At 44.2% G+C, this 24,484-nt stretch overlaps 1 protein-coding gene across 4 annotated transcripts in view; it reads left to right on the top strand.

Moving 5' to 3' along the window:
- The window catches only part of cadm4 (cell adhesion molecule 4), a 114,157-nt gene extending 96,578 nt beyond the window's left edge, over positions 1 to 17,579 (top strand). For 2 of the 4 annotated variants that reach the window (XM_029450675.1, XM_029450674.1), the window contains exons 5-9: positions 616 to 706; positions 4,863 to 5,035; positions 11,621 to 11,704; positions 14,282 to 14,410; positions 15,601 to 17,579. In XM_029450675.1, the coding sequence (XP_029306535.1) occupies positions 616 to 706; positions 4,863 to 5,035; positions 11,621 to 11,704; positions 14,282 to 14,410; positions 15,601 to 15,710 (587 nt within the window). In that variant the 3' untranslated portion in view covers positions 15,711 to 17,579. Of the gene's footprint in view, positions 1 to 615; positions 707 to 4,862; positions 5,036 to 11,620; positions 11,705 to 14,281; positions 14,411 to 15,385; positions 15,465 to 15,600 lie in introns of all 4 variants that reach the window. The other 2 variants (XM_029450676.1, XM_029450677.1) reach the window with 2 other exon arrangements.
- Positions 17,580 to 24,484: the final 6,905 nt, after the last annotated feature.

Genomic DNA, 24,484 nt, shown 5'->3' with positions numbered 1-24,484 from the left:
AACAAGTCGACACATATTCAATAACTCCATTTGTTCTCTCCTCCTCACACTACTTCTCAGACATTCTTCATGCATATATAAATATTTACCGTTGGTGGCATTATTCATATTTAGCAAGTACTTCTGCATCCGTCTTTTTGGTACGGTTACTTTGCCACATGTATACTAATGTTTGTTGATAGATCACTATGATTAATATTCAACACTTTTGTCAACCTGTGAGCTTCTGGCTTCTCCAGCCAGAGAACTTCTAATAATGACCAAGTGTCAGCGAGGATTTGGCATCCCATCACTCCGTTACTGAAGCGAGAGCCGTGCGGCAGCTGCCGGAGCGATGTGCTGCTTCTGATAACAGGTGTCTCAACCGGCGGATTTGTCGGCTGGTTGCCTTGGAAACAGATGTTAAAAACCGTTCCTCCTGCCACTTTCTCACTTTCCCCTCTTGTTCTTCCTTTTTGTTCCGTCGCTCGCTGTCTCTCTTTCATTCTTGATTTTTCTCTCTCTGATTGTCGCTCCATTTAGATCCCTTTGATCCATTCTGTTTCCTTTTGTTGCCTTTCTTATGCACACTCATTTATCTAGGCGCCGTCCTCGTCTTCCTTCTTCTCCCCACAGTTGCGCCAACAGTGAGGATTGTTCCTCCCTCTGGAATTTTGCGAGAGGGCGACTCGCTCAGCCTCACCTGCTCCGTCACTGGGAACCCTCTGTAAGTGTGTGTGTCTGTACGTGTGTCCTCCTGTTAGACTGAACATAATGACACAAAGAACCTGATACTCTGGTGGTACCCAACACATGCACACATACGTACACATTGGGAGGAAAGGTAAGGTGTTTTAAGGACGTATGAGATTTATTTGGGGCTTTTTATGCCTTTAATGATGATAATGAAAGTGGGAGAGAGAGAAGGGGAACGACATACGGCAAATGGCCACGGGTTGGACTCGAACCACGTGCCTCTGAGGCAAGGGCTCAGCCTTTTGTACATGGGTCGCCGGGTGAGCTACCGGGGGCGCCTGAGACAAAATGATTCACTTCCCCTACATCCACATCTAAAACCGGCACATGTACCAGTGGGCGCAAAACGCTGCTTGTGAATCTCTCTTGGATTGTCATAACAGTGTGTTTGTGTGCGTGTGTTTTATTTCACGGCATAATGAGTTGCTGACAAATAATCACAAAGTATAAAAGGTTTGTCTCGACAAAGCGCTCGTGCTTCAAAAGCTGAGAAATCGGCTTAAGGACACACAGAAAGCGTTTGATTGATGGCAGCACGGAGGGTGCCAAGTACAAACACTTAACATTTTCACAGAATGATATTATAGGACAGCAAGTATTCACGTTTTAAAGCTGTGATGAGAGTGGCATTTAAGTTGTAACATCAGCAAACAGCTGGTAGCTGCAGGTAGCAGCTCCACACACAGCTACACGCCTACAGGGCTCTACTTTCATTCTGCCAATCTGTTTGGAGGCTAAACTTTGTTTCTGGCTTTAATTCAGTTCAGTTCACACATTTACCCAGAGCCCCTTAAGTGTGTATGTGTAGAATAAGCTTGAATTCTGCAGCCTGGAGTGATTGAGAGATTCACAGCCAAATGTCTTCATTGCTGTGACCACAGACTGGAGAGCGTTTAGCAGTGAAACTGATGAAGTGTTTCAAAGACAATTATACAAATAACACCAATGATAATGTAAAGACACTGCAGATTTTACACATCTTCTCTAAACAGACAGAGCTGTGGATATCACACAGGCATCTTTGTTACTAAAACTGTTTATTTTCCAAGTGGTTATGATCCACTTTACACAAAACCGGCCGCAGCGGAGATCAGTGGATTTCTGTACGGCTAAACAAAAAGATCTTTTAATCCCGAGTTTATCCATTAACAACAAACATTAACTGACTAGTGACTAGTTTAACAAGACAAACTGGCACAAGACAAGGGGAGACTAAGAGGACTATTTATACATGAGGTAAGGGGACACAGGTGACAACAATCAGAAGCGGGGCAGACGATCACAGAAAGGCGGGAAAACACACAAAGGCAGGAAGTTAAGTGACCTGGAACGAGAGGGAAAGGTGAGTTTCAAAACAAAACAGGAAGTGCAAGACGACACTAGACAAGAGTGACGGTAACTTAACATAACGTGACCTGAGAGACATTAACACTGAACTAACTATAAATACATAACATTAAATAATCTGACGGGACATGACTGAGAGCTTCTCCCTCTTTGGTATTTTCAAATGGACAGCTGCATCGCTTCATGATGTGTTGAAGTTGACCTCTTTCTATATAATTACTATCCCACATAGTTCCAGGGGCCTTTCTCGGAAACTTCAAGTAATTACCAAGTTCTGCTAATCTCCACCAACTCCAATATATTCCCTATAATTACTGCGAGATATCTCGCTGCTTTCTAGGAACCGTCCTTAGAAATGAACAGTATCAACTTTTTTCTAGTAAATTATTAAGAACTAGACTAAATTAAGTTGGACCACATGCTGTTCACATATGATGAAGACCTTTTTATCCCTGTATTAAATCCCAATTCATCTGTTGAGCTTTATTAAAAGTCAAATCAAAGGTGTTTAATACAACACATGTAAAGTTACAGTATCACCAAAACCAATCATGACAGGGTAGCCCCAAACACCATTTCTGACATTTAACATTTGACAGACATATTGTATTGCGTGAAGCACAGAGAACAAGAGTTTAGGGTGAAGGCAGGAAGGTTGATGTGGACATATCATAAACTTTGTATGTTACTTTGTGATGGTGAAGCTTCAAAAGCCCAATTAGCAGTCAACACTTTTAAGAGCCAGCTTTGAAACAAAGCCATTTTCCAGCGTGTTCTCAGTCCTTTGTGCACTTTCCAGAAGGGTATTGGGTCCTAATCTTTTAAACCCTCCCCTAGATGGCCCGTCTGTCTGTGGGCATCAAGTCCACTAAAGCTCCCCAGCAAAGCTTCATGCAGCCAAGGTGTGCGCATGTGTGTGTGTGTGTGTGTGTGATGACTTAAGTGAAATCCCACAGTGAGAACTGGCTAAGAAGCGTATTGGCTATAGCCCCACTAAAGCTTTGTAACGGCTGGTTGGGGACTCTCTCTGTGTGTGTGTGTGTGTGTGTGTGTGTGTGTGTGTGTGTGTGTGTGTGTGTGTGTGTGTGTGTGTGTGTGTGTGAGTGTGTTTATGGCGTGCATGCATGTGTAGGTGACAGTGAGAGATTGGACAGCAGGCCACTCTGGACCCTCATATCATGCTGGACTGTACACATACACACACACACACACACACACACACACACACACACACACATTACAGTCCCCTTGTCGCCCTCCTGCTTGCCCTGTTAATTGCCTGTTAAATACAACTGTATGCCACTTTTGGTATGTTCTTAAGAGGAGAGATGGAGACAATGTCTTGGCATTTTGCTTAATTGCCTTCTTATTTGTGTTTTTTAGCGTGTGTGTGTGTGTGTGTGTGTGTGTGTGTGTGTGTTAGAGAGAGAGAGGAACAGGGAGATTGTGTAAGTGTGTCGAGGATGAGCGAGGGAGTTTGTGTGTGTGTGTGTGTGTGACTAAGCAAGAAAGAGGTTTAATTAAACGTCCTGAGGGATTAGAACCCAGATGAGTCAGGATTGTAATCTGGCCAGGGTGGCATGAGCCATGACACTCAGCCAGACACACACACACACACACACACACACACACACACACACACACACACACACACACACACACACAGCGCCGTTCGCCAGGTTGTCTCTGTAATCCTCGCACCTCCTGTCCGCTCTGCCTTCCCGTCTTTCATGACCAATTCATTTTGTCTGGCTGCTCCTTGCCTTCATCTCTCAGCACACCGCCTCTTCTTCTCTGTCCTCTCGTAACACTCTCTCTCCACTCTGCACATCTGACACCTTATTTCTCTCTCATCTGCCCTCCTTTTCCTCCTGCCAGCCCTTTCACACTATTGCTGCCCTCTGACCATCCATCTCCTTATAATTTGTCAGGATGCAGCCCCCTCTTTCTATACTTTCTTCTCATGTAAACTTCCCCCTGTGGGTTTCTTTACTCTCCTCTTTCACCTCTCTTTTTATAGCATCCCCTGGTGCCTCCGCTTGGATCCCTTGTCTCTTTTCACTTCCTCATTTTTAATACCCTTTAGCACCTCAGCTTTTTACTTAATGTGTTTTAGACTAGTAGTCTACTTGTGGTGTTTGTTTAAGAGGCAGTTGTTGTGTGCGAGGTTAAACCAGGTGATTCCTGAATGTAGGTTTAACAGTAGCTAACGTTAGCAGCTACATGTAACGCTTGGTTACACTTTAAAGCTACAAAACATGTAAATAAGACAACTTTTCAGAATGTACTTGCACTAAAACGAAGGGGAACATTTTGGAGTTGTGGTTATTTACAGGTTATTATGCTGTGATGTTACTGGTACGGCCCACTTGAGATCAAACTGTGCTGCATGTGGCCCCTGAACTAAAATGAGTTTGACATCCCTGTGTGAGGCCGACTTAGGGTCAAGTGTTCAAATTTCTTTTTAAATCAGTATTTCTCAGATCCTAAGATGATGTCCTTAAATGACTTGTCTTGTCAAACACACACACACACACACACACACACACACACACACACACACACACACACACACACACACACACACACACACACCAAAGATTCTCCCTTTACTGTGTATATATACAACAGTAGATCCCAACATTTGGGAAGCTGGAAACAGCAAATGTTGGAAATTCTTCTTTGATAAATGACTTCAACAATGAATCAATTATCAAAAGAAACAAGTCTATTAATCAACCATAACATCTAACCTCTCTCTCCGTCTCCTTCCCGTCCAGGCCCAGGAACATTCAGTGGTCCAAGATTAACGACACCTTACCTGAGAGGGCAGAGATTTCTGGCCCCACCTTTCAGATTTCCCGTCTCAGCCAATCACACAACGGGACGTACTTGTGCCAGGCCCAGAACAACTTTGGACGCGCTGCCGATCATTACACCCTACTGGTGTACGGTGAGTCACTACGGCTGACACTTAATTATATGTTGAAAGTTTTTCCTTCGTGTTTCCAGAAGTGCTTGAAAAGTTTTCTCCATTGTTTTCATTCATTTCCAGTCTCAGTATCGCAGGTATCTGTTCAGAATAATTTCATGTTCGATGGATCTTTTGTTTGTTGCTTTTATTGTTCTTGTGTTTTGATGATTTTTTTTTTGTGGGGGGGAAGGGGGGGGGGGGGGGGAGAAATCTTTTACATTTTATCGATTCCTTTTATCTCCCCGGTGTCTTTTGAGTCTGGCTATTCTGGCTCTGGGCAACAGACCCATTAAATCCTGATGCTTGTCTCATCCGTCTTTGGGCTTTATTTGTTTCCCTGATTCGGCGCGCAGCAGGAAACCTCTGCTAAACCTCCTGTGCCATTGATTCAACAGAGATATTGATTCCACAAGAAGACGAAGGCTACCGTGCTCAGATACTAGTCACCAACATCATTATTCAGGCTATCCATTGTAAAGAACCAATTTATCTTGTACCCTGTGACCCCCAAGCCTCTCTTCCAGGAATTCCAGAGTAACTTTAATCGTCAAGTGCAATAAATAAAGATTGGAGATGTTTTGACAACTGAATGCATTTCACCGTATACACCGTATACAAGCAGGAGACGAAGACAACACGCCGTTAACACAGAGTGCAAAGTGTTATTACAATGCTGAATGTGGTATATTAAAAAAATACAGCAGTTAAAATTCAGGCAAATCAGCTGTGCTTGTTGCTTGAGCAGAAGTGTTGGGGGGGGGGGGGTTTGGGTAAGGGGCTTTTGTTGTCTGGTTTTACAAGTTTTCCAAGATGTTGCACCTCGATTCACTGGTGGTTTGTTAAATTGTTAATGAAGGTTGACCCAGATAGACGGCACACCGTGGCTCAAACGAGATGACTGCGATGCTCGCTGCAACATCACATGGAAATCTTATATCAGCATAGAGTTATTTTCCAGAAAATGTGACAAATTGGCCAACTTTCTCCCCGAGTTTGAAGCACATTTTGAAAACAAGGTTTTTTGATGTGTGTTAATGTTGTGTAATCCGCTCGTGAAACAACAACTCGTAGTCAAACGGGGACAACATGTTTGGAATTGTGAGATTTTAATGGGACGGCAGCGAAAAGCTAAATCGCAGAGCTAGCTCATCATTAAAGGTTTTTTTTTTACATCCAATCCGTTTGTGGTTTGGCCTAATTACACGCACACTCCTGTCACTCAGCAGGTTTACCGTGTTTTGATCTACCCTTCCCCTGCTGGCTGCTCCTGTCATTGCACGCAAGCACCTGAAGAGATCAGAAGCAGAGGGACGGGATGGAGGGCGTAGAGACAGCATATCTTTTGTAACATTTTAAGGCTGCTATTGCTTAGCGCCCCCTCATCTATCCATCACACTAACACTCTCTTCCTCTCTCACATGCGCACACAACAATCACACACTCTTGTACAAGCTTGTCTAGCATCAAAAGGCACACATAATGGCAGCTTTCCACCGGCATCAAGGGTGGCAACAGTGGCAAGATGAAAGGTGACATCCCCACCCACTCTCCCTCTCTCTTCGTCTCTCTTTCTCTCCGTCTCTCTCGCTATCCTAGAAGGTTAGACATGCCTAGCTTTGATGTGCATTGCCACCTCTGTAGAAAAATGTTCCGTCTTTCTCCCCCCCCCCCCCCTCCTCCTCCTCCTCCTCAGCCTCCTCCCTCACCGTTTCTTCTCCGTCTTCCTCATTTGTTCTTCTCCGTTCCATTTCTTCTTTCCTACATTCCATCATTTATCTTTTTTTGACTTCATGCCGCCGCTCCGTGCTGGTCATTAATTTGATTGATCTCGTTTTTTCTTATTATTATAAAAAAAAAAAAAGGAGGCACATTTAAAGTTAGGAATCTCTCGTCGACCAAAATCCATAAAAGAGCAGAAATCCACATAACCAACATAAGCCAGGCTTCGACTCCTCTGCTCTGCACCAACGGATTTCCAGCAATCAGCTTCTTTAAATCCTCCTGCTGTAGCGCCGTATCAGTAGTGGTTTGCTGTACTGTACTCGCCCACTGGGCAGATTGTTTCAAACCTTATCTCGAAGAGCTCAGAGTTGTTGATTCAGCCATCGTATTAATCTGTAGACGACTCTTGGTTTTCCCCGTACGCCATAACTAATAATGCTCTCTTAATTCTCTCGCAAAGAAATGTCAAACGCACTCCTTGAGTTCAGGCCCTAATGTCGCCAGTGATATGTGTGACTTTGTACATGTTACATAATCTTAAAACGGCGTTTGCTATACAATACTGCCGCTACAAATACACCACCAAGGAGGATTTAACGTGGTGTCAGCGAAGATTTAAATACAACGTTCATTTGTCAATATTGAAAATAAATATGATCCCACTCTGTGAAATATGTTAAGATGACTCATAGTTCGAACACAGTGTTTCTTTTTCTTCCCAGCACCCACGTTCTTATTGTAGGTGTCGTAGGGTTTCTATTTTTTTCAAATAGTGAATATCTAATTTCGTAACAAAGCGCTTCACTGATGGTCGCAGAGGAAGTCTCCTTCTTGCTCTTCGTGTGCCTCGCTTCAGTCAGAACTACATCGACCTCTTCATCCCTCTCACTTACTCCTCTCAACCCTCCTCCCACGCCTCTCCCTTTTCTCTCCCTCTCCTCATTCCTTTCCTTGACATTCTCCCTCTTTTTCTCTGCCCTCTGCTCTGTTCTCACCTCTTTCACACCTCCTGTCCTCTTCCTCTTCCTCTCTCCTCTTCTCCCACACCCTTTCAACTGTGTTTCACCTTGCCACCAGTTTGCCCTTCGTTCTCGGTTCAGCTGCAGTTCAGTGTCTTTACTCAAAGAACGCCTCGGTTTTTAAGAATATGGCAACGGAGAGAAGGGAGAGTGAGGGAGGGAGAAAGGAAGGGGGGAGGAAGTGATGGAGGGGTTGAAAAGGGAGAAAAGAAGGACGATGGAGGTTAACATTCGGTAACACAGTCTGTCAGATAAACGTAATGTCAGTTTAGTTGGCTCCTAGTCTTCCCAGAGGGAATTCCAGGTGGGGGGGGGGGGGCGAGGTGGGAGCGCTGGAGGATGTGTGTTGTAAAGGATGAGTCAGCAGAAAATAAACCATTTTATTGCAGGTTCAGAAAAAACGACCGGTGCTCTCTCTCTCGTCTTTCTCCTTCTCATTCCGTGTCAAACTTCCCTCTGCGAGAGTTATCTGCCATCAGGGTCTGTACACAGACTACAAACTCAGGCAAAAATGGCTGCCAATTTGTCACAGGTGCTTTAGGCTCTGTCACTTTATGAGAGGCGATGGGCTTAATGCTGGAGGAGGAGAACAAAGAGAAGTGAGGAACTCTGGGGAGCCGAGGCCGCAGCAGAGACGTGATGCAATGAAGCTGAGCTTGATTCGACTGGTCACTGGTGTGTGTGTGTGTGTGTGTGTGTGTGTGTGTGTGTGTGTGCCCTTTTGATGTGTTTATAATTTAGAGAAAGAGTGCATGTATGCGTGTGCACAAGTTAATACAATTTCTGAAACTTTCAGAAAGTCACTAATGATATAAATGTGAGAAATAGTTTTGATTCAATCAGGGAGCACACACACACACACACACACACACACACACACACACACACACACACACACACAGCATGCATCTGCTGAATGTTTAAAAAGGATGCTGCTTCTGTTGGTTGTTTCATATCTGTGCCACCATTGTTAAGGAGAAATTGGATTTTTTTTTTTTTTATCTGTGTGTGTGTATACGCAAAGGTGAATGTGTGTGCATGTGACTAGGGGGAGAGTGTTACTGATTGTCTGGTTAAAGCCCGGAGGACTCCCTTATGTAATTGAACTGAGCTGCTGCACTCAGATGAATCGCCAAGCCAATAAAACCCATTAGAATTGAATTGCATGAGAGATTGTGGGAGATGTGGAGAAATAGAAAAAGAGAGGGAGAGGTACAGATGAGGAGATGAGAACTGTTAGTTTGCATATATGTAATACATTTGCATTTGTATGTGATTACATGTGTGTGTGTGTGTGTGTGTGTGTGTGTGTGTGTGTGTGTGTGTGTGTGTGTGTGTGTATTTCGGCAAAACAGAGCAAAAAGTGAGCACAGGGGAGAATTGAGGGTCTAATGGTTTTGTAGAAAGATTTAAGGAAAGCATAGGGGAGTGATAGAAATGGTGCACACACAGTGAGATGGAGAAGGGAGCGAGGTGACCAGGGATTAGTCTGTGTCTCCTCGGCTGTTGTAATGAGCCGTCAGTATAATTGGAATGAAAGACACAGTCCTCCATTTAATGAAGTGAGACTTTCTAAAAACATAGAATGATGATGAAAGTGAGAAAAAAAAAAAAAAAAAAAGGGTTGAGGGCTTGTGGCAGTGGAAGCCACACGGAGATAATGCAGAATTAATTTAGCAGTCTTCTTCCACACTTGACAACGCACCTCTCTTGGCATCCGGGTGAATTTTTGAACGAGCCAATCAGTGTTGGCCTTAATGGCCTCCGCAGTGGACCCCTGACCAGTGTCCAGCATTCAGTGCACTGATTGACAGCTGGAGCCACCACTGCTCTGGCCAAGGCCCTTATAATCAGGAACACCGAACATGAAAGAATAACGGGGCTCATCCAAAATGGCGCCGCACTATCCTCAGGCGCACTTCTGCAAGAATGAGATACGAGGAGAAACGTCATTATCGCAAGTGCCGCCACATCCTTCCCTGGAAATAACATGGGCTGTGTGCCTGATTGGCAGCCATATAGTGTTAATGAATAACAATATGATGTAGGGGGGGAAAAAAGGACTCTATCGGCCAAGAGAACGACAGCTGTATGGCATTCTCCTTAATTAAGTTGAAGAGAGGCAGTGAGGGAACGTAGTCACCGAGGAGTGAAACCAGAGAGGCAACCCAATGAAGGACAGGAGGGAGGGAGGGGGTGCAAATTAGGGGAAGAGAGTTTGGTTGAAGAAGAACAATGGAAAAGACGTGAGGGATGGCGGCGGAACGATAAGAAAAAGTTGGGAACAGTGGGAAAGAACCATTTTTAGGTCATTCGTGATAGTCGAGAGAAATTAATCAGCGTCCATTTAATTATTGCAGCAACCCCGGCCATTAATCCTCGGGCTCAAGTGACAACCACACACACACACACACACACACACACACACACACACACACACACACATCATGCAACATATACGCACTCATACAGGAGAGGAGCAGCACACATGCTTTACATAATTGTTGGGTCATTTCTCTCTCTCTCTCTCTCTCTCTCTCTCTCCCACACACACTTCACAGAAAACTGCTCTTCTTTTTGTCTTTCCAACAAAATACAACTCGCATCATGTAATATTTCTTTACAAAGAGGAGACCAAGGCTGGGCTTGGAGAAAAGAAAAGAAAGAATCATGAGGGGGGAGGTATAGTGCTGACATAAGAAGAGTGCAAAAAGAGATTGATGATCTCAGGGCCAGTGGGAGAAAGGGATAGAAGAGACAGAGGAATACTTGCCAATAAATTACTCCTGAGCAGAAAGGGGTGTGTGTGTGTGTGTGTGTGTGTGTGTGTGTGTGTGTGTGTGTGGCCAATTATGCATTTGTGTGTAAATGTGCATGAACATGTGGTACATAGGCCTGCATGTATTTCAAAACCGTGTGTGTGTGTGTGTCCTGAGACTACGATTGCATAGACTACCTGGCACATTGCAGTTTTATAGAGATGGTTTGATGAAGTGGCATGTTATTCACTCTTAAAGTGCTGATGGACACACACACACATTCACACCCACTCCTCCATCTCCCTTTTAGCTCTTGTCAGCCAATATTTTTGTCTTTAACAGCAATATGAACATGTCTTTCTACCTCTCTACCTACCATTGTGTCTAAGCCGTTGATTCAGAGAATGTGTCAAGATCCAAGCTATTGTTCTGCATTGAATGAGACAGTCTCTGCATGGCACTGCTCCATTGGGAATGCATCTGTCACTGACAATGTCTATGTCTGCCCTGCCATCGTACTATAGAAAATGTGTCAGTGGCAGAGAATGTGTTCATATATATTCCAATTGCCTCGTAGATGAATGTCAGTCTGCCAGGTATGATTCTCTTCAGCCCCCTGCTTTAAAGCATGTCTTCCCCATTGTAAACGTCTTCTTTAAGCCCCACAGCTGGCGTAAAGAAGGCGGCCTGCCAAAGAAGATCATTTGTCCTCGTCCTTATCACCTGTCAGGGGTCGCGATCGATTCCATTTCGCACACACACGGTCAATTTGGGAAAATAATTAGTAACATTTGTCTCTGGTATCCAAATGGCATCTGGCTGGTTTTGGTATTTTACATCCTCCGTCTCAAAAACTTATTGGAAGAGACGAGCTGTCTTTGAGACTGCCGCCCAATGATTACCAAGCAGGTAGAGCGGCGAAGAAAACTCAATTAATATTCAAGAATAATAAAGCATGTGGCTCTGCTGTGAAACCTGCAACGCCTTTGTTGAAATGTCACTGCATGTTGTAGATAATAGCATCTGTGTATGTGTGTGTTATCCCATTCCCTGTCTGTTTGTAGATAATGTGTCTGTCACTACCACGGTCCCTCCCACTCCCACCACCCAAACCCTCCTAACACCCAGCTTCGCTCCGGACCCAAGAGGTAACACACACACACACCTTTTTATTCTGCCTCGGCTACCCTCCACCTTCTCTCCTCGTCCTTCCCTGCTCACCTTTGGTGTCTTTCACTCCCCTACTCATCTGATGACTCTCAGGTGGCCTGCACACACACACACACACACACACACACACACACACACACACACACACTTTTTCTGTTGCAACCTTCCCTTGCCCTGCATCTACATGAGCGTACGTGCCTGCAGACGTTTTAGTGTGCACCGTGCACTCATTCCCTCTTGCTTATCGCTGGCTGTTTGATGCTCCCCACACACGCATTGCCTAGTCAGCGTTTGTGTGTGTGTGTGGGTGTGTGTGTGTGGGTGTGTGGGTCTCTTGGTGCTCTGTGGCTACTGTTAATGAATCTGCATTAAGAGTTTAAGGAACTGGCAACGACTGACACTGGCCTCTGGAGAGCCAGGGAGATGCTACAAAACTGCATATACACACACACACACACACACACACACACACACACACACACACGTTCACAAACACACACGTATACAGAGAGTGAGGTAGGGTAGAAAGAAAGATCGGAGATCAAGGTGTGTTTAATTGTATTCTCCCTTATCATGTTGATGTTACACAGCAGGAGAAAGCTTGTGTGTGTGTGTGTGTGTGTGTGTGTGTGTGTGTGTGTGTGTGTGTGTGTGTGTGTGTGTGTGTGTGTGTGTGTGTGTGTGTGTGTGTGTGTGTGTGTGCATGCGTAAAACTACACTCTCTCACTGGTTTCTCTTTTTATATCCAGTATCTATTCATCTCATACGCTCACAAACACACCCTTACTGGCATCTCTTCTTCTCCTCTCTTTCCATACCTTTGGGCTGAATTCCTCTCTGTCACTTAAAAGAAGAAGAAGAAGAAGAAGAAGGCAGCGGCAGCTTCCTTCTTCTTCTTCGGTTTCCCCCGCCGTCTGTGGCAGGTTGAGGTTGTTCACCTGCTGGGCATGTGTGGAGAAAAGCAGCAGCTTGAACAGTTTGCTGAGCGTTTAGCCGATGTTGATGTATCATCTGAGGGGCTCCTCGGAGAAACTTTTTAATACTGGCATTCATTTCCTGTGGAGCTTTCATCCCCTTTGAATGTTGCAGTGGAATCACACATGTCCTGTGTGCCTGCAGATGCAGCGACCTTCACCTTATCATACACACATTTACCAATGCTTGATCGTGCACACAAAGCGGTGCACTTTGTCACTCAAGGAGATACTTGTTCAAGAAATGCATACTAAAGAACTCGCCCTCTTCTCTTCAGCTGTCAGTCACCGTCTCTTCTGCCTCCTCTTCCTCCTCTTCACCCTCTCTTTCTCTCCTGATCTTTGTGTGTTAGCACAGTATTAATGATTCATGTTTTAATTCCACACTGTCAAGGTCTAAGGGCTGCATAAATAACTCTGTGTCCTTGCCTCCTATTGGTCTTATGAGTTCTTAAACTCAGCCCCCATCACCAACAAAACATATTTTGTTATTGTCTGCAACTCAGAGACTGTAAATCCAGACTCAAAGAGCTGTTTTTCTGCAGCACAGGTTACCTGAATTCATACTTTACCAACCATGACTGTCTCTGTCTCTACATCCCTGCACTCTATCAATCACCTGCTTGTGTCCTTGTCACTGGGTATTTACTGGGGAAAGTGTACACAGACACATGTGTGTTTCTTTAGCTGTATGATCCATGTTAATGTTGCAGCTAACAGTTCATCTGTTGATCGTTGCCATTAATTGTTTAATCCACTTATCGAGCTCGAAAAAATGAATTTGAGAAGCTGGAACCAGTGAATATTTAGCATTTCTGTAATAACTTACAAATCATTTATTTATTTATTGTTTCTGTCAGGTGACTGATTGCTTAATCGACTTATCGTTTCAACACTAACCTTCACCCCCGTTTTATCATTCCTCTGTTTTCATTGTTTGTGTTCGTCCTTCACTTTAAAGTTGGTGTTGAGGTTGAATTTTATACCGCAAAATATCACAGAATTGAGCTTGCCGTTTGTTTTTTAAATCTTTTTATCTCTCTTCACTCGTCTTGTGGTGATGTTTTTGATTTCAGTTCTCAGGGCTGCACTACTCGGGGGTGTAAACACACTCAAAGTTTCACTCATTTAAAATGCATTGTGGTCTTGACAGGTGCTTGGCTGGAGTGGGTTTTTAAGAGGCTGACATACTTATTTTTTTATTCACTCTCCTCATTTCTCCACCTTTTTTCTCACTCATTTTGACTGGCTAGCGATCTGTGCAGTAGGGGGGGTGATGAAAGGTGATAATGCAAGTTGGATGGAAGATATCGGCTTCTGTTTCTGTTCCTGTCTCTCTCCCTGTACCTTCTCCTCACACTGACGTTTTAATGTGCTTTCTTTCTCTCACTTTTTTATCTTTTGTTCTCTCCTGCATTCATTTTTCATCCACTTCTCTCTTTGTCTTCATTCCTTCGCCTGCACTTCTCTCTCCTTTTTTCTGCATATTCCCCTTTTACATTTACCCCACACACTCCACCCACACACACACACACACACACACACACACACACACTATTAATCTCTTTTGTTCTTTCTCAGATCCCGGTGCAGTGGTCGAGACTCACAGTGCAGTACCATATGCAGTGATAGGTGGCGTTCTGGCACTGCTGGTTTTCACCGTCATCTGTGTCCTCATCGTCACCATCTGGTGCTCTGTTCGACAGAAAGGTAACACACACACACACACACACACACACACCAAGTAACACAAAAGTTTATTTCACAAGCACGGGACACACGTTTTGGCAATCAGAGAATTTTAGCACATTTTATCACAAGCACGTTTTCTGCCGTAACAAGCTGGGGGGAAAGAATCGTTGCAGGCCTGTTACACTTCTTCCTTCCATCTTTTAACCTGACGTGTAAAATAGTCAGCGCAAAGCCGACAGGATGGGATGCTCCTCTCCAGGCGAACACTGTCCGTGATGGACGACCTTGGCCGGGATAGCGGAAGAGATGGGTGGGGTGGGAAATGAAGGTGTGGTCCTCATGTTTTATGACTATATGTTAGTGTATCAAGGCTCATCTATTAAAAGCAGCCTCCCTGCGTTCCTTATCTTTTTAAGTGCCCCCGAGTTGGCAGCCTTCCAACGTGCACCCCAGCTGCCAAGAAATGATCCGAGAACAGCGTAGCATTATAGCAAGCGGCTATTGCTTTACCCTATGGCTGGACAAGCTGTCAGTCAACATCCAGTATGGCTTGACCGCCAATCTGCACAGAGACAAGACCATTACACCCAAACCATGTTGAGACAGAGTTATTAGGGCTTTGTCTTCAGCCTGCCGGGACTGTCACTATGCCAGTCAACCTCTGCAGGAAGGAGAATTAGAGTGTCACTCACCCCTGCAGTGAAGGAACACTCGAGCAGGAAGATGACTTGAGCAGTTCTTGCTCTCTGTGCAACCTGTACTGCACCGAATCATTAATCATACGGACCTGAGGGATGTTCAAATGTGTTTGATGGGTTTTGTGAGTGACGCAAACGTGCCATTGTTCTCTTGCACCTAACCTTCCCTCCACCCTTTTCTGCCAATCTCTCCTCCCTCCCTGTCTTCTTCTCTCTGTTATCTTCTCCCTCTGCCCCTCCTCTTCTGCCTCTTCTGTTCACACATCCATCCCCTACCTTTAATTTCCGCCGGTAGGCTCGTACCGTACGCGAGAGCCTATTCTTGCTTGGTATTGACCTAACAATCAGTTAACTAATGAATTAATCCGTCACAGGTATGGAACTCAATAATATTAGCGCTGATTGGTTTGATAATGCTGCATGGCGCTGCAATGATCATGACGCTTTGCCACCTAACCACCCCCCTCCAATCTCCCTCTTGGTCTCTCTCTGTTTGTCTCTTTCATTCAGGTTCCTATCTTACCCACGAGGCCAGTGGGCTGGATGAACACGGTGAGGTGCAGGAGGCTTTCCTCAACGGGAACGACGCCAGCCAGGGCAAGAAGGAGTACCTACTGTAGCCCCTCTCCTTCCCTACCCCCTTCTCTTCTGACCTCATTCCCTCTACCCCTTCCTTTCCCCAGTCTCCCACCTTATATACAGTATACACATACACACAAAGCGCCATAACAGGCGGCCTTCTGAAAACGACTGTATACAGATACTGCACACACCCAATCCATCCCGCTCCATTCCACTCCATAACCTCCATGCACACACACACACACACACACACACACACACACACACACACACACACACACACACACACACACAGAGACGGACTGAGAAAGAGAGAGCCTATAGACCCACCAGCCATTAACGACTGTGCCATATACCGTAGGTCAGAGAAACTAGGGAGAAGGGAGAAAGTGGGGCTGAGGTGAATGTAGACAATAATGAAATGATGCCATAATGATTTTTGATCGAGAGGGAAGCGGGGAACACAAAGGAAACAGGCACTCTGTCTGTGCAGCCGCTAAAGTGGAAGGGGAATTAGAGGCAGATGACTGCTATAATTCTATGCCTGGAGAAAACCATCTATTTCACAAAGCTCAATCTTTAACTGATGGAGAAAGAGGAAGCAGTCTGTGTGTGTGAGGAGGGGAAGGGGGAACCGAGGAGGGAGTTGACCAGGAACGCTAGATGCTCGAAAATTGGAATTTCTTAATTTGCCGAAGCATTTTTCCTGCAGAGCGCAACTCATTTATAATTCCCTAACAACACTGGAGTGTTTAAGCCCAGAGTCCCGGGAAGTATCCAGAGTTACGAAGACGTAACTCTCCTGTTTTGTTATCCCGTTCGGGTGGCCTGCCAATAATTTGTGAAAAGGAATCATCTTTTTACTGATTGTTCCTTTTTCTCTCTCTCGCTGCGATAGTGAGGGAAAGGTGGTTCTCTTTTCATTTAATTAACTCTCCATCTCCTCCTTCCTCTGCGTTCACCTGTTACATCCTCTCCTCTCTCCCTTATATCTCTCTTTCTCTCTGTCAGCCCCCCCCCCCCCCCCCTCCCATCGCTCCTCCTTTGTTGGCTCCTAATAATGAAAGGATTAGTGTTGGGCTGCGTTCCCGACAAAGAAGAAAGGAATATGACTTGCTAAGGCATTAAAGAAAGGCTTAATTATTTTAGAATGTCATTAAGAGGATAAAAAGGTTTAAAATCTCAATAAGAAGGGCAAGGGGAGTGAATGAATGAGAAAATAAAATGGATGGATATTTTTTCTGAATGCTACCACACATATGCAGATACATGCACACATTCATACGTACAGTGAACATGTTGACAGAACAAGTATACATATCTCTGAAGTACTTATTTGTATAAAAAAAGAACAGCAACATAAATTAAATGAAACTTTTAAGAAAAAAAAAAAGACCTGTTTACTATTGAAACGCATTATGAAGCAACTATACTAACACAGAATATTAGCCTATAGAGGTGCAAAGCCGAACAAACCACTGTCCAGTGATCTTTAAAGAAAATAAAGAAAAGAATAAAAAAACAAAATCATTTGTCTTTATGAGAAACCAGAAGTTTTATGGATTTTTTTATTAATTATTATTATTATTTGAACAATTATGATTGTTGTTAATGTTATTATTATTGCCGTTGTTATTATTCTAATTGTAAATGTTAAAGAAATGTACACTTCCCATGGTTTGTTTTTGGTTCTACTGTAGAGAAATTGCTGTCTTTTTTCACTCTTACCTTTCCTCTCTTTCCCGGTCTTTCTCTCTCTCTTCGTCTCCTGTGCCTAGTCTTCTCTTCTCCTGTCTTTCACTATTGTTTATTTTAGAGTCCATGTGTCATTGTTGATATATAGCTGACTATTTCTTTATAGGGGAAAGATACAAAGCACGACAAAATAAAAAAGAATTCAAAAATAACCCTTGGGATGAGACTGGTTTTTGGGTGTGTTTACTGAGTAATTAGCAGGTGCTGTTTTTGAAATCCTGCGAAAAGAGAACAGGAGATGGAGCATATGATTAGATCAATGGGGAATAGTGGAGTTATATGTGGGAAGAGAAAGATGAAGGAGATGGAGCCCGTTATAACTGGCAGCTTATTCAGAATAAATAGAATAAACAAAACAGGAGGTTCTGCGGCGCCGCTAATGAATCATAAGAACAGATAGCGGGGAAGAAAGGGGTGACAGGACGGTTGAGTCAGATACACACAGAAAAATATGACTCTGCCATTAACTTCCACGCAATCAATACCCGATTCTGTCGAGAAGCACTCAACATGTCCATCTGTGCGCAGGGCTAGATTTGAAAGCTGCCGGAGGTCGCCGGGTGATAGATCGATGTGTTTCTCTTCCATCGATGGCAAGGCTCCACGGTCGCCTGTCATAAAGACAGACTGTCAAACGGCAATCAAAATAATGGACTTGCCAGGCGCTACCAGCATGAGATGCCACTCTGGCCAACAAACAATACACACACACACACACACACACAAGTCGACACCAAACATATCTTTAGTTTATGATGACGCAAAGGTAGCATAGGTTGCGCTTGGTCATCGACCAACCGTGGTCGATGAGCAATAAAACTGGGAATATTGTCCCTGTATATGCGTGTGTCCTTCAAATGAAGGTTTCACCTGTTGATTCAAGAGCACTCAATGTGGTTGTATTGTTTATTTCTGCTTCTCCTCACACGAGACAAACGACCTCAGTAAACTTTCTAGTTCAAGCTCTATTTTTTATGTTTTATATAAAGAAAGATTTCAATCATATTCAAATTCACAGGACGTTATTATTGGGTAGTTGCTAATGCTGTTACTGCTCGCTCTGGTGCATCCTGGGAGACCGGCCATTATCAGACCATAACAATCATGCAACTCAGCTGCTAGACCTAATGATAATCTGACCACCACTGTGATCATGGAGGGTGATTATCAAATCATTAGACATGATATCAAAAGAGTTTGGGACGAGGCAGATAACAGACGGTTGTGTTCCTGCCTCAGTTTATGACATGTTGTGAATGTAGAGTCATTTTGCCAGTGGTGACAGCAAGGACTCTACTGCTTGATGCTAGTTTCACCTTTTTAACATTCTTACGCCGGATAATTCCCTCTTTATGACCCAGTTATGACGGCCATATTTAATTTATACGAGTTGCAGTAGAACTCTTTATATTTCCGGTGGCTATGGTGGATTAGTTCTTTCCAACTGTACGGACTATTTCTGGTGACCGTAGGACGGTGGATGCAGCTTGTGTTCACTGGTCTTGTTATTGTGCCCTGCGCAAAGCAAGGAGGTGTCTACAGAGTGGCAGCATAGCATGGGGCATTGATTGAGGTGCCTGAGTGTTGCCGAGCATAATCAGGAAGCAGAGAGCTTTCAGGCAGACGGAACAATTGAATGGGCTGCCAATTCAAGCTGGGGAATATCTCCTCACACCCCCTTTTACCAGATTTCTCAATCAATAATGTGTTCCGGTACACAGAGTACATAAAGAGGAAATGGAAAGCAGAGAAAGACATAATATGTTTAAAGTTTAGAGCCCCCCCCCCCCTGGGGAGGCCCGCCTCCCACTTTGAAAACCTCTGCCCTGAACTGCAGGGAAGAAAAAATAAACACAAGCAGTTTCTACAGTCCTACACTGCCTCGACACTCGTTTCCCAATGACGCCAAAAAGTCATTGGAATGAGGTGCACAAAAAGCCCAATTTACTCACCAACTGGATAAGTGGTTGGTGCACAACTGGTTACCAGTAACGGCCCGAATCTGCCTCTCGACACTGGTGCTGGCCACGGTCAAACCACACACCCCAGCTCGCTCTCTTCGCTCTGCATCGGCCAATCGGCCCGCGGCTCCCTCACTGCGAGTGGGACCCAGGTACCCCTCAAATAAAACCTGCCTGTTTGCTCTCCTGGCTCCTAAATGGTAGAACGAGCTCCCCATTGATATCAGGTCAGCAGAAAGTCTTCACATCTTCCGTCACAGACTGAAAACCCATCTGTCTGGACTGCACCTTGACCAATAAATAAATATAATGACAATATCAAATTCTGTATGTAGCACTTAAATTGTGTTGGCTTACTTAAAGCTAATGGTCTGTCTTATTTGAAAGCTACTGCAATTGCACTTAAAATGGTTTGGACAATATGAAGCTAATGTACTTGCTGTTCTGAGTTTGTCTCCTCGTGGTTGTTTGCACTTATCGTAAGTCGCTTTGGACAAAAGTGTCAGCGAAATGAAATGTAATGTAAAAACAGTTGAAAACCAATGAAAGAAAAAACACACAATACTGGCTCTTCTCCACTCAAAGGATGGATTTGTAGGTCACAAACATCTAGGAGCCTCAGAGCCTGTTGATATTTTCTCACCCCTGTGTCTCTCAGACGGCAGTATAAGCAGTGTGTGACAAAATGTCATAACGAGTGTGAAAATAAATGGAAAAATACACACAAGATGTGTGGAAAGAGATGGAAAGAGATGAAAAGAGATGGAAAATGATGGCGCAAATAGCGAAGAACAAATTAAAAAACCTTGAGAGGACGGGAGGGAAAAGGGTTGCTCTATGATCATGAGAAACAGGGAAAAGAAAAGAGAGATGATGTTGAATGTCATGTCATTGTTCATGGCAGAAAGAAATGTATTTCACCTTTTTTTTCACAGCAACGCGGTTCAAGATGAACAATTCAATTAGAGTGAGCAAGGCCCTTTTTATTACATGAGTGCGTCACATTGTATTTGCAAGTTTAATCAAAACAGGCATGGAGATTGTGTCATAACCAGGTTAATGATGCTTTCCCTATAGGCTGCATCCTCTCTAGACCACATGTTAATACTGAATGTTTAATTAAACGCTGTCATTCATATATCTACATTACTGGTGGTTGGCTTATCAGAGACTTAGCGCAGGCTTAGAATAAGACCCATAGGAAGAGCAGCGAAAGAAAACAGACATCTGTGATCAGGATAGTAGTCGTCATCTGGAGACTTAATTTTCTCACTGACATTTGGTGTGGGACCTGATAATTAACTGGCCTTTTCATTTGCGAGTTATTCATAGCGTCTGTGCACACGGCTGCTGATTAGTTAACACGACAAGACAACAACAAACAGGAAACAAGCTGTTTGTTGCAAACATTAGCTTTTTCTCGTGCACACAAAACATGGAAGGAACATTTTCATTTAAGTGGTTGAAGACGATGACAAATGTTTACGTAGAAAGAAAAAAACAACAGCTCCGATCTTCTGTGAATCAAGAATTCACACCTCTGGGAACACTTTGCCTTTAATGGAGTGTTTGGCTGAAGACCATGGAGCAGCCTGCATTGCCTCACACAGGGCCATGTGGACAGATTTCCCCCTGGACAGGGCGACCGCAGGTGGAAGGTGGGCCACAGAAAGAGGAAAGGATGCCCGTTCTTCCTGTTTCTTGGGAGGAGTGAAGAGGATCTGGGGCACGAGGCTGTACAGCTCGAAGAGGAACTTGGCAACTGCATGAGTCCAGCCAGGAAGATTGGTATTGGGGGTGAAAAGCACTAGGGCATGGATAATGTGGAGCGGCAGGCACAGAAGGACTAAGAGGGAGAGGGAAAGAGCCAGGGATCGGACCCGGCAGGAGTCATGTTTTGGCAGGTCTGCGTGACTAAAGTGATTCTTCCTGGGCTTGATGCATAGCAGGTCAAGGTAAATGAACAGCAGGCAAAGCAAGGGGAGCACGAACACTGTCAACCCATGGACATAGACCAGGAACTGGGGACTGAGAATGATGTCAGGGGCGCACACTCCCCAGTGGCTACTGTGAATCTCAGCGTAGGTGAAGTTGTGCATGTCTTCCACGTAAAACCTTGACAGGAAGCCTCCGTATGGAAGGTACGTTCCAATGACCTTTCGATCATGGTCGTACTTAGGTGGCGGGGACGGGGTAAGATGGGGTAAAGAGGTCGTCCAGTTGCCATTTAGCCCGAGGCCAGCTGTGCCCTGACCAGTCCCGCCTCTTCTCCAAGTGTCGATGATGTCCGAGCCGATGAACTGGGCGAAGGAGGACAGAACAGATCCCACCCAGCACAGCAGAACCACACACAGAGCTCGTTGACGGGTCATCACTGAAGAGTACCTGGCATTCACAAATGTGGATGTGGACATATTTGAATGGCATTTATACGGAAACTGCCCTCAAATGCTCTAAACAAGGAGATTTCAAAGTCTGAGACAACGCTTGGGGAAAGGTGTCCCTTCCTCCCCCCTTTAGTTAACTGAGTTTCTTTCAATTCCTGGATGCCTACGGGATCATGATTATGTTATTTGATCCCATTGACACTTAACAAGCAAAGATAGCCTAATATTATTGTTTGACAAACCTTCAGACTACACCAAATACATAAAAGAGGTCTGTCCTGAGGCCTTTATTAGTTTCTGACCATGCAAAACAGCAAAATTCTCCAAAAACTACTGTAGCTCTGAACTTTCTCTTTAACTAAATCGCTCACTTTTCTCTGTGATTTTCTTTTGATAACACAACGTAATCTTTTCTTCACTTTCTATTCACTGAGCCTCCACTCAAACAGTTTAGAGCCCCCCTGGGGAGGCCCGCCTCCCACTTTGAAAACCTCTGCCCTAAAGTGAAGAGAATAAAAAATGAACACGAGCAGTTTCTACAGTCCTACACTGCCTGGACACTCATTTTCCAAGAACACCGAAAATACATTGGAATGAGGTGCACACAAATCCCAACTTACTTACTGGTTGGTGCAAAACAGTTGAAGACCACGGAGAAGAAAAACACACACTATACTGGCTCTTTTCCACTGAAAGGATGGATTTGTAGGTTACTGTCAATCAAACATCTAAGAGCCTCAGAGCCTATTGATATTTGCTCACCCCTGTGTCTCTCAGATGGCAGTATAAGCAGGGTGTGATAGAAGGCAGCCTTATGATCACTGAACAAACAGAGCATTTTAATGCCAAACAATGGCAAATGTTGACATGTTTCCTGCTATTTTTCATCTACCCTTATATTGATTTTCTTCATTTAGTGCCGACAGAATGCTTGAAAGTGTTGACTCTTGCTACCCACATATTCACTTTCACCCACACGCATATAATAAAGTATTAAAAACATTATGTAATTTTAATTTACAGTATGTGATGCTTAATTATATAAAAGAGAAAAACTTCTTCTACTCCCTAAACTGATTTAAAGCTCTTCTAAACTTACCTCTCTGCCAAGTGATGCTGCAGGTGGGCGTCCAGTGTAAGCATCATTAACAGGAACATGGTGAACTGCCTGACCAGCAGGGGGCAACACACCATGGTTATGCATGTGTACAGACACTGTGGGGTTCGTAGGTTGAGTAGCACATTCACAGGGACCCCGACTGCACCCCCTAGAGCACCCGCCCAGGCCAGGCACAGCCGAAGACAGCATGAGACGCTCCCGGGTTGAGGCCTGGCTCCCTGGCTTCCCTCCTTGTCTTCAGCCACTGTGACCGCCATGCACAACCTCACACTCACCACAATTACAGATACAGAGAGGATGCACTGGCACAGGGAGTACAGCCATATGAGTTCCATGCCTGGGGGAGATAAAAAAAAGTGCAGACTGATAAAGGCAAAGGGTACAGTTTAAAAAGTCATTACTGATAATGAAGTGAAAGAGCAAAAATTAAAGAAAAATGTAATGGATGCTTATGCAAATGCGGCTTCATTTACTCCCACTCTAGTTGCCACTCCTGCCCTCACACTGCTCGTCTAGCAGAGACTTCCCCTGCAGCGTTAACTTGCACTGTGGAAGGAATGGTCAAACTTACAGATAGACAACAAATAGGGGGAATTCAAATGAGAGCAGAATGACAAGGGGTGTGGGGGGGGGGGAATCTTGAGGTTAAGCATTGGGATGTAGGTCAGAATAATAAAAACAGTCAGTAAAGGAGGGAGAAAGCAAAGGATGGAGAATGTGATGCTACTTCATACTAGTGGCAGAGAGATGAGCAGGGTGAGAGTAGATGTTTTGATAAGTATTGGAGAGCTGTGAATGTGCCTGGAGAGTGAAAAGGTCAGGCCAGACCAGACTTCACAGAACTTCTCCACTGAGGATGTGAGCACAATGCAAACACAGAGCAACAAAGCACCGAGCTGGCTGGCAACACACTGTTCACACTCACTTTTCTCTCCTCATTTTCTGGACTTGTTTTGCCTTTTGTTTCTCTCCCTCTGGCCCACCATGCATCATTCCCACACTCAAATTCTCTCAAACACAAATAAGCCTAGACATTTATGCATAAATATAGGAACACTCACGCTCAATCACACAAGTGCACACTCTCCCGTGTGAGTCATTTCCAACCAATTCATTGAAAAATGATTGACAGCTAATTTTAGAGCATTTTCGGCTCGTATAAAGCAGAGTGGATGAATATTGAAATAGCCGATTTGTCAGAGCAACATGACACCTGTCCATATGACGTAATTAGTTTGACCTTTTCAGAACTTTCCGTGTTAGTCGTCACTTTTCCATAATAATTATGACGGGCTGAAATAACCTCTTTATGCCACATCATAATCACTTTACACAGTTGTCTCCTGTCTCACCACTTGAAGGGCTACCGTGTATTTACTGAAGTAATTAATAGAGTTGAATCCACCTTTTGTGAGTTTTCAATTTAAGTTGGTGGATGCTCTCTCCCAGTGTAATTAATTGCCTTTATTAATCAATTAAAGCTGTGAAACAACATTCAAGTTACAAGGCCGAACCCTTCAACATAGAGCTTTTTAGAGAGTTGAAAAGTCAGTGGATGTTTATATAATATCACCAAAAATGAGTATAAT

This window comes from Cottoperca gobio, chromosome 16, assembly GCF_900634415.1.
Source record: "Cottoperca gobio chromosome 16, fCotGob3.1, whole genome shotgun sequence".
In the NCBI taxonomy this organism is placed as follows: Eukaryota; Metazoa; Chordata; class Actinopteri; order Perciformes; family Bovichtidae; genus Cottoperca; species Cottoperca gobio.
Note: the sequence above shows the minus strand (reverse complement) of the source record. Positions and strands in the feature narration are given on the sequence as shown.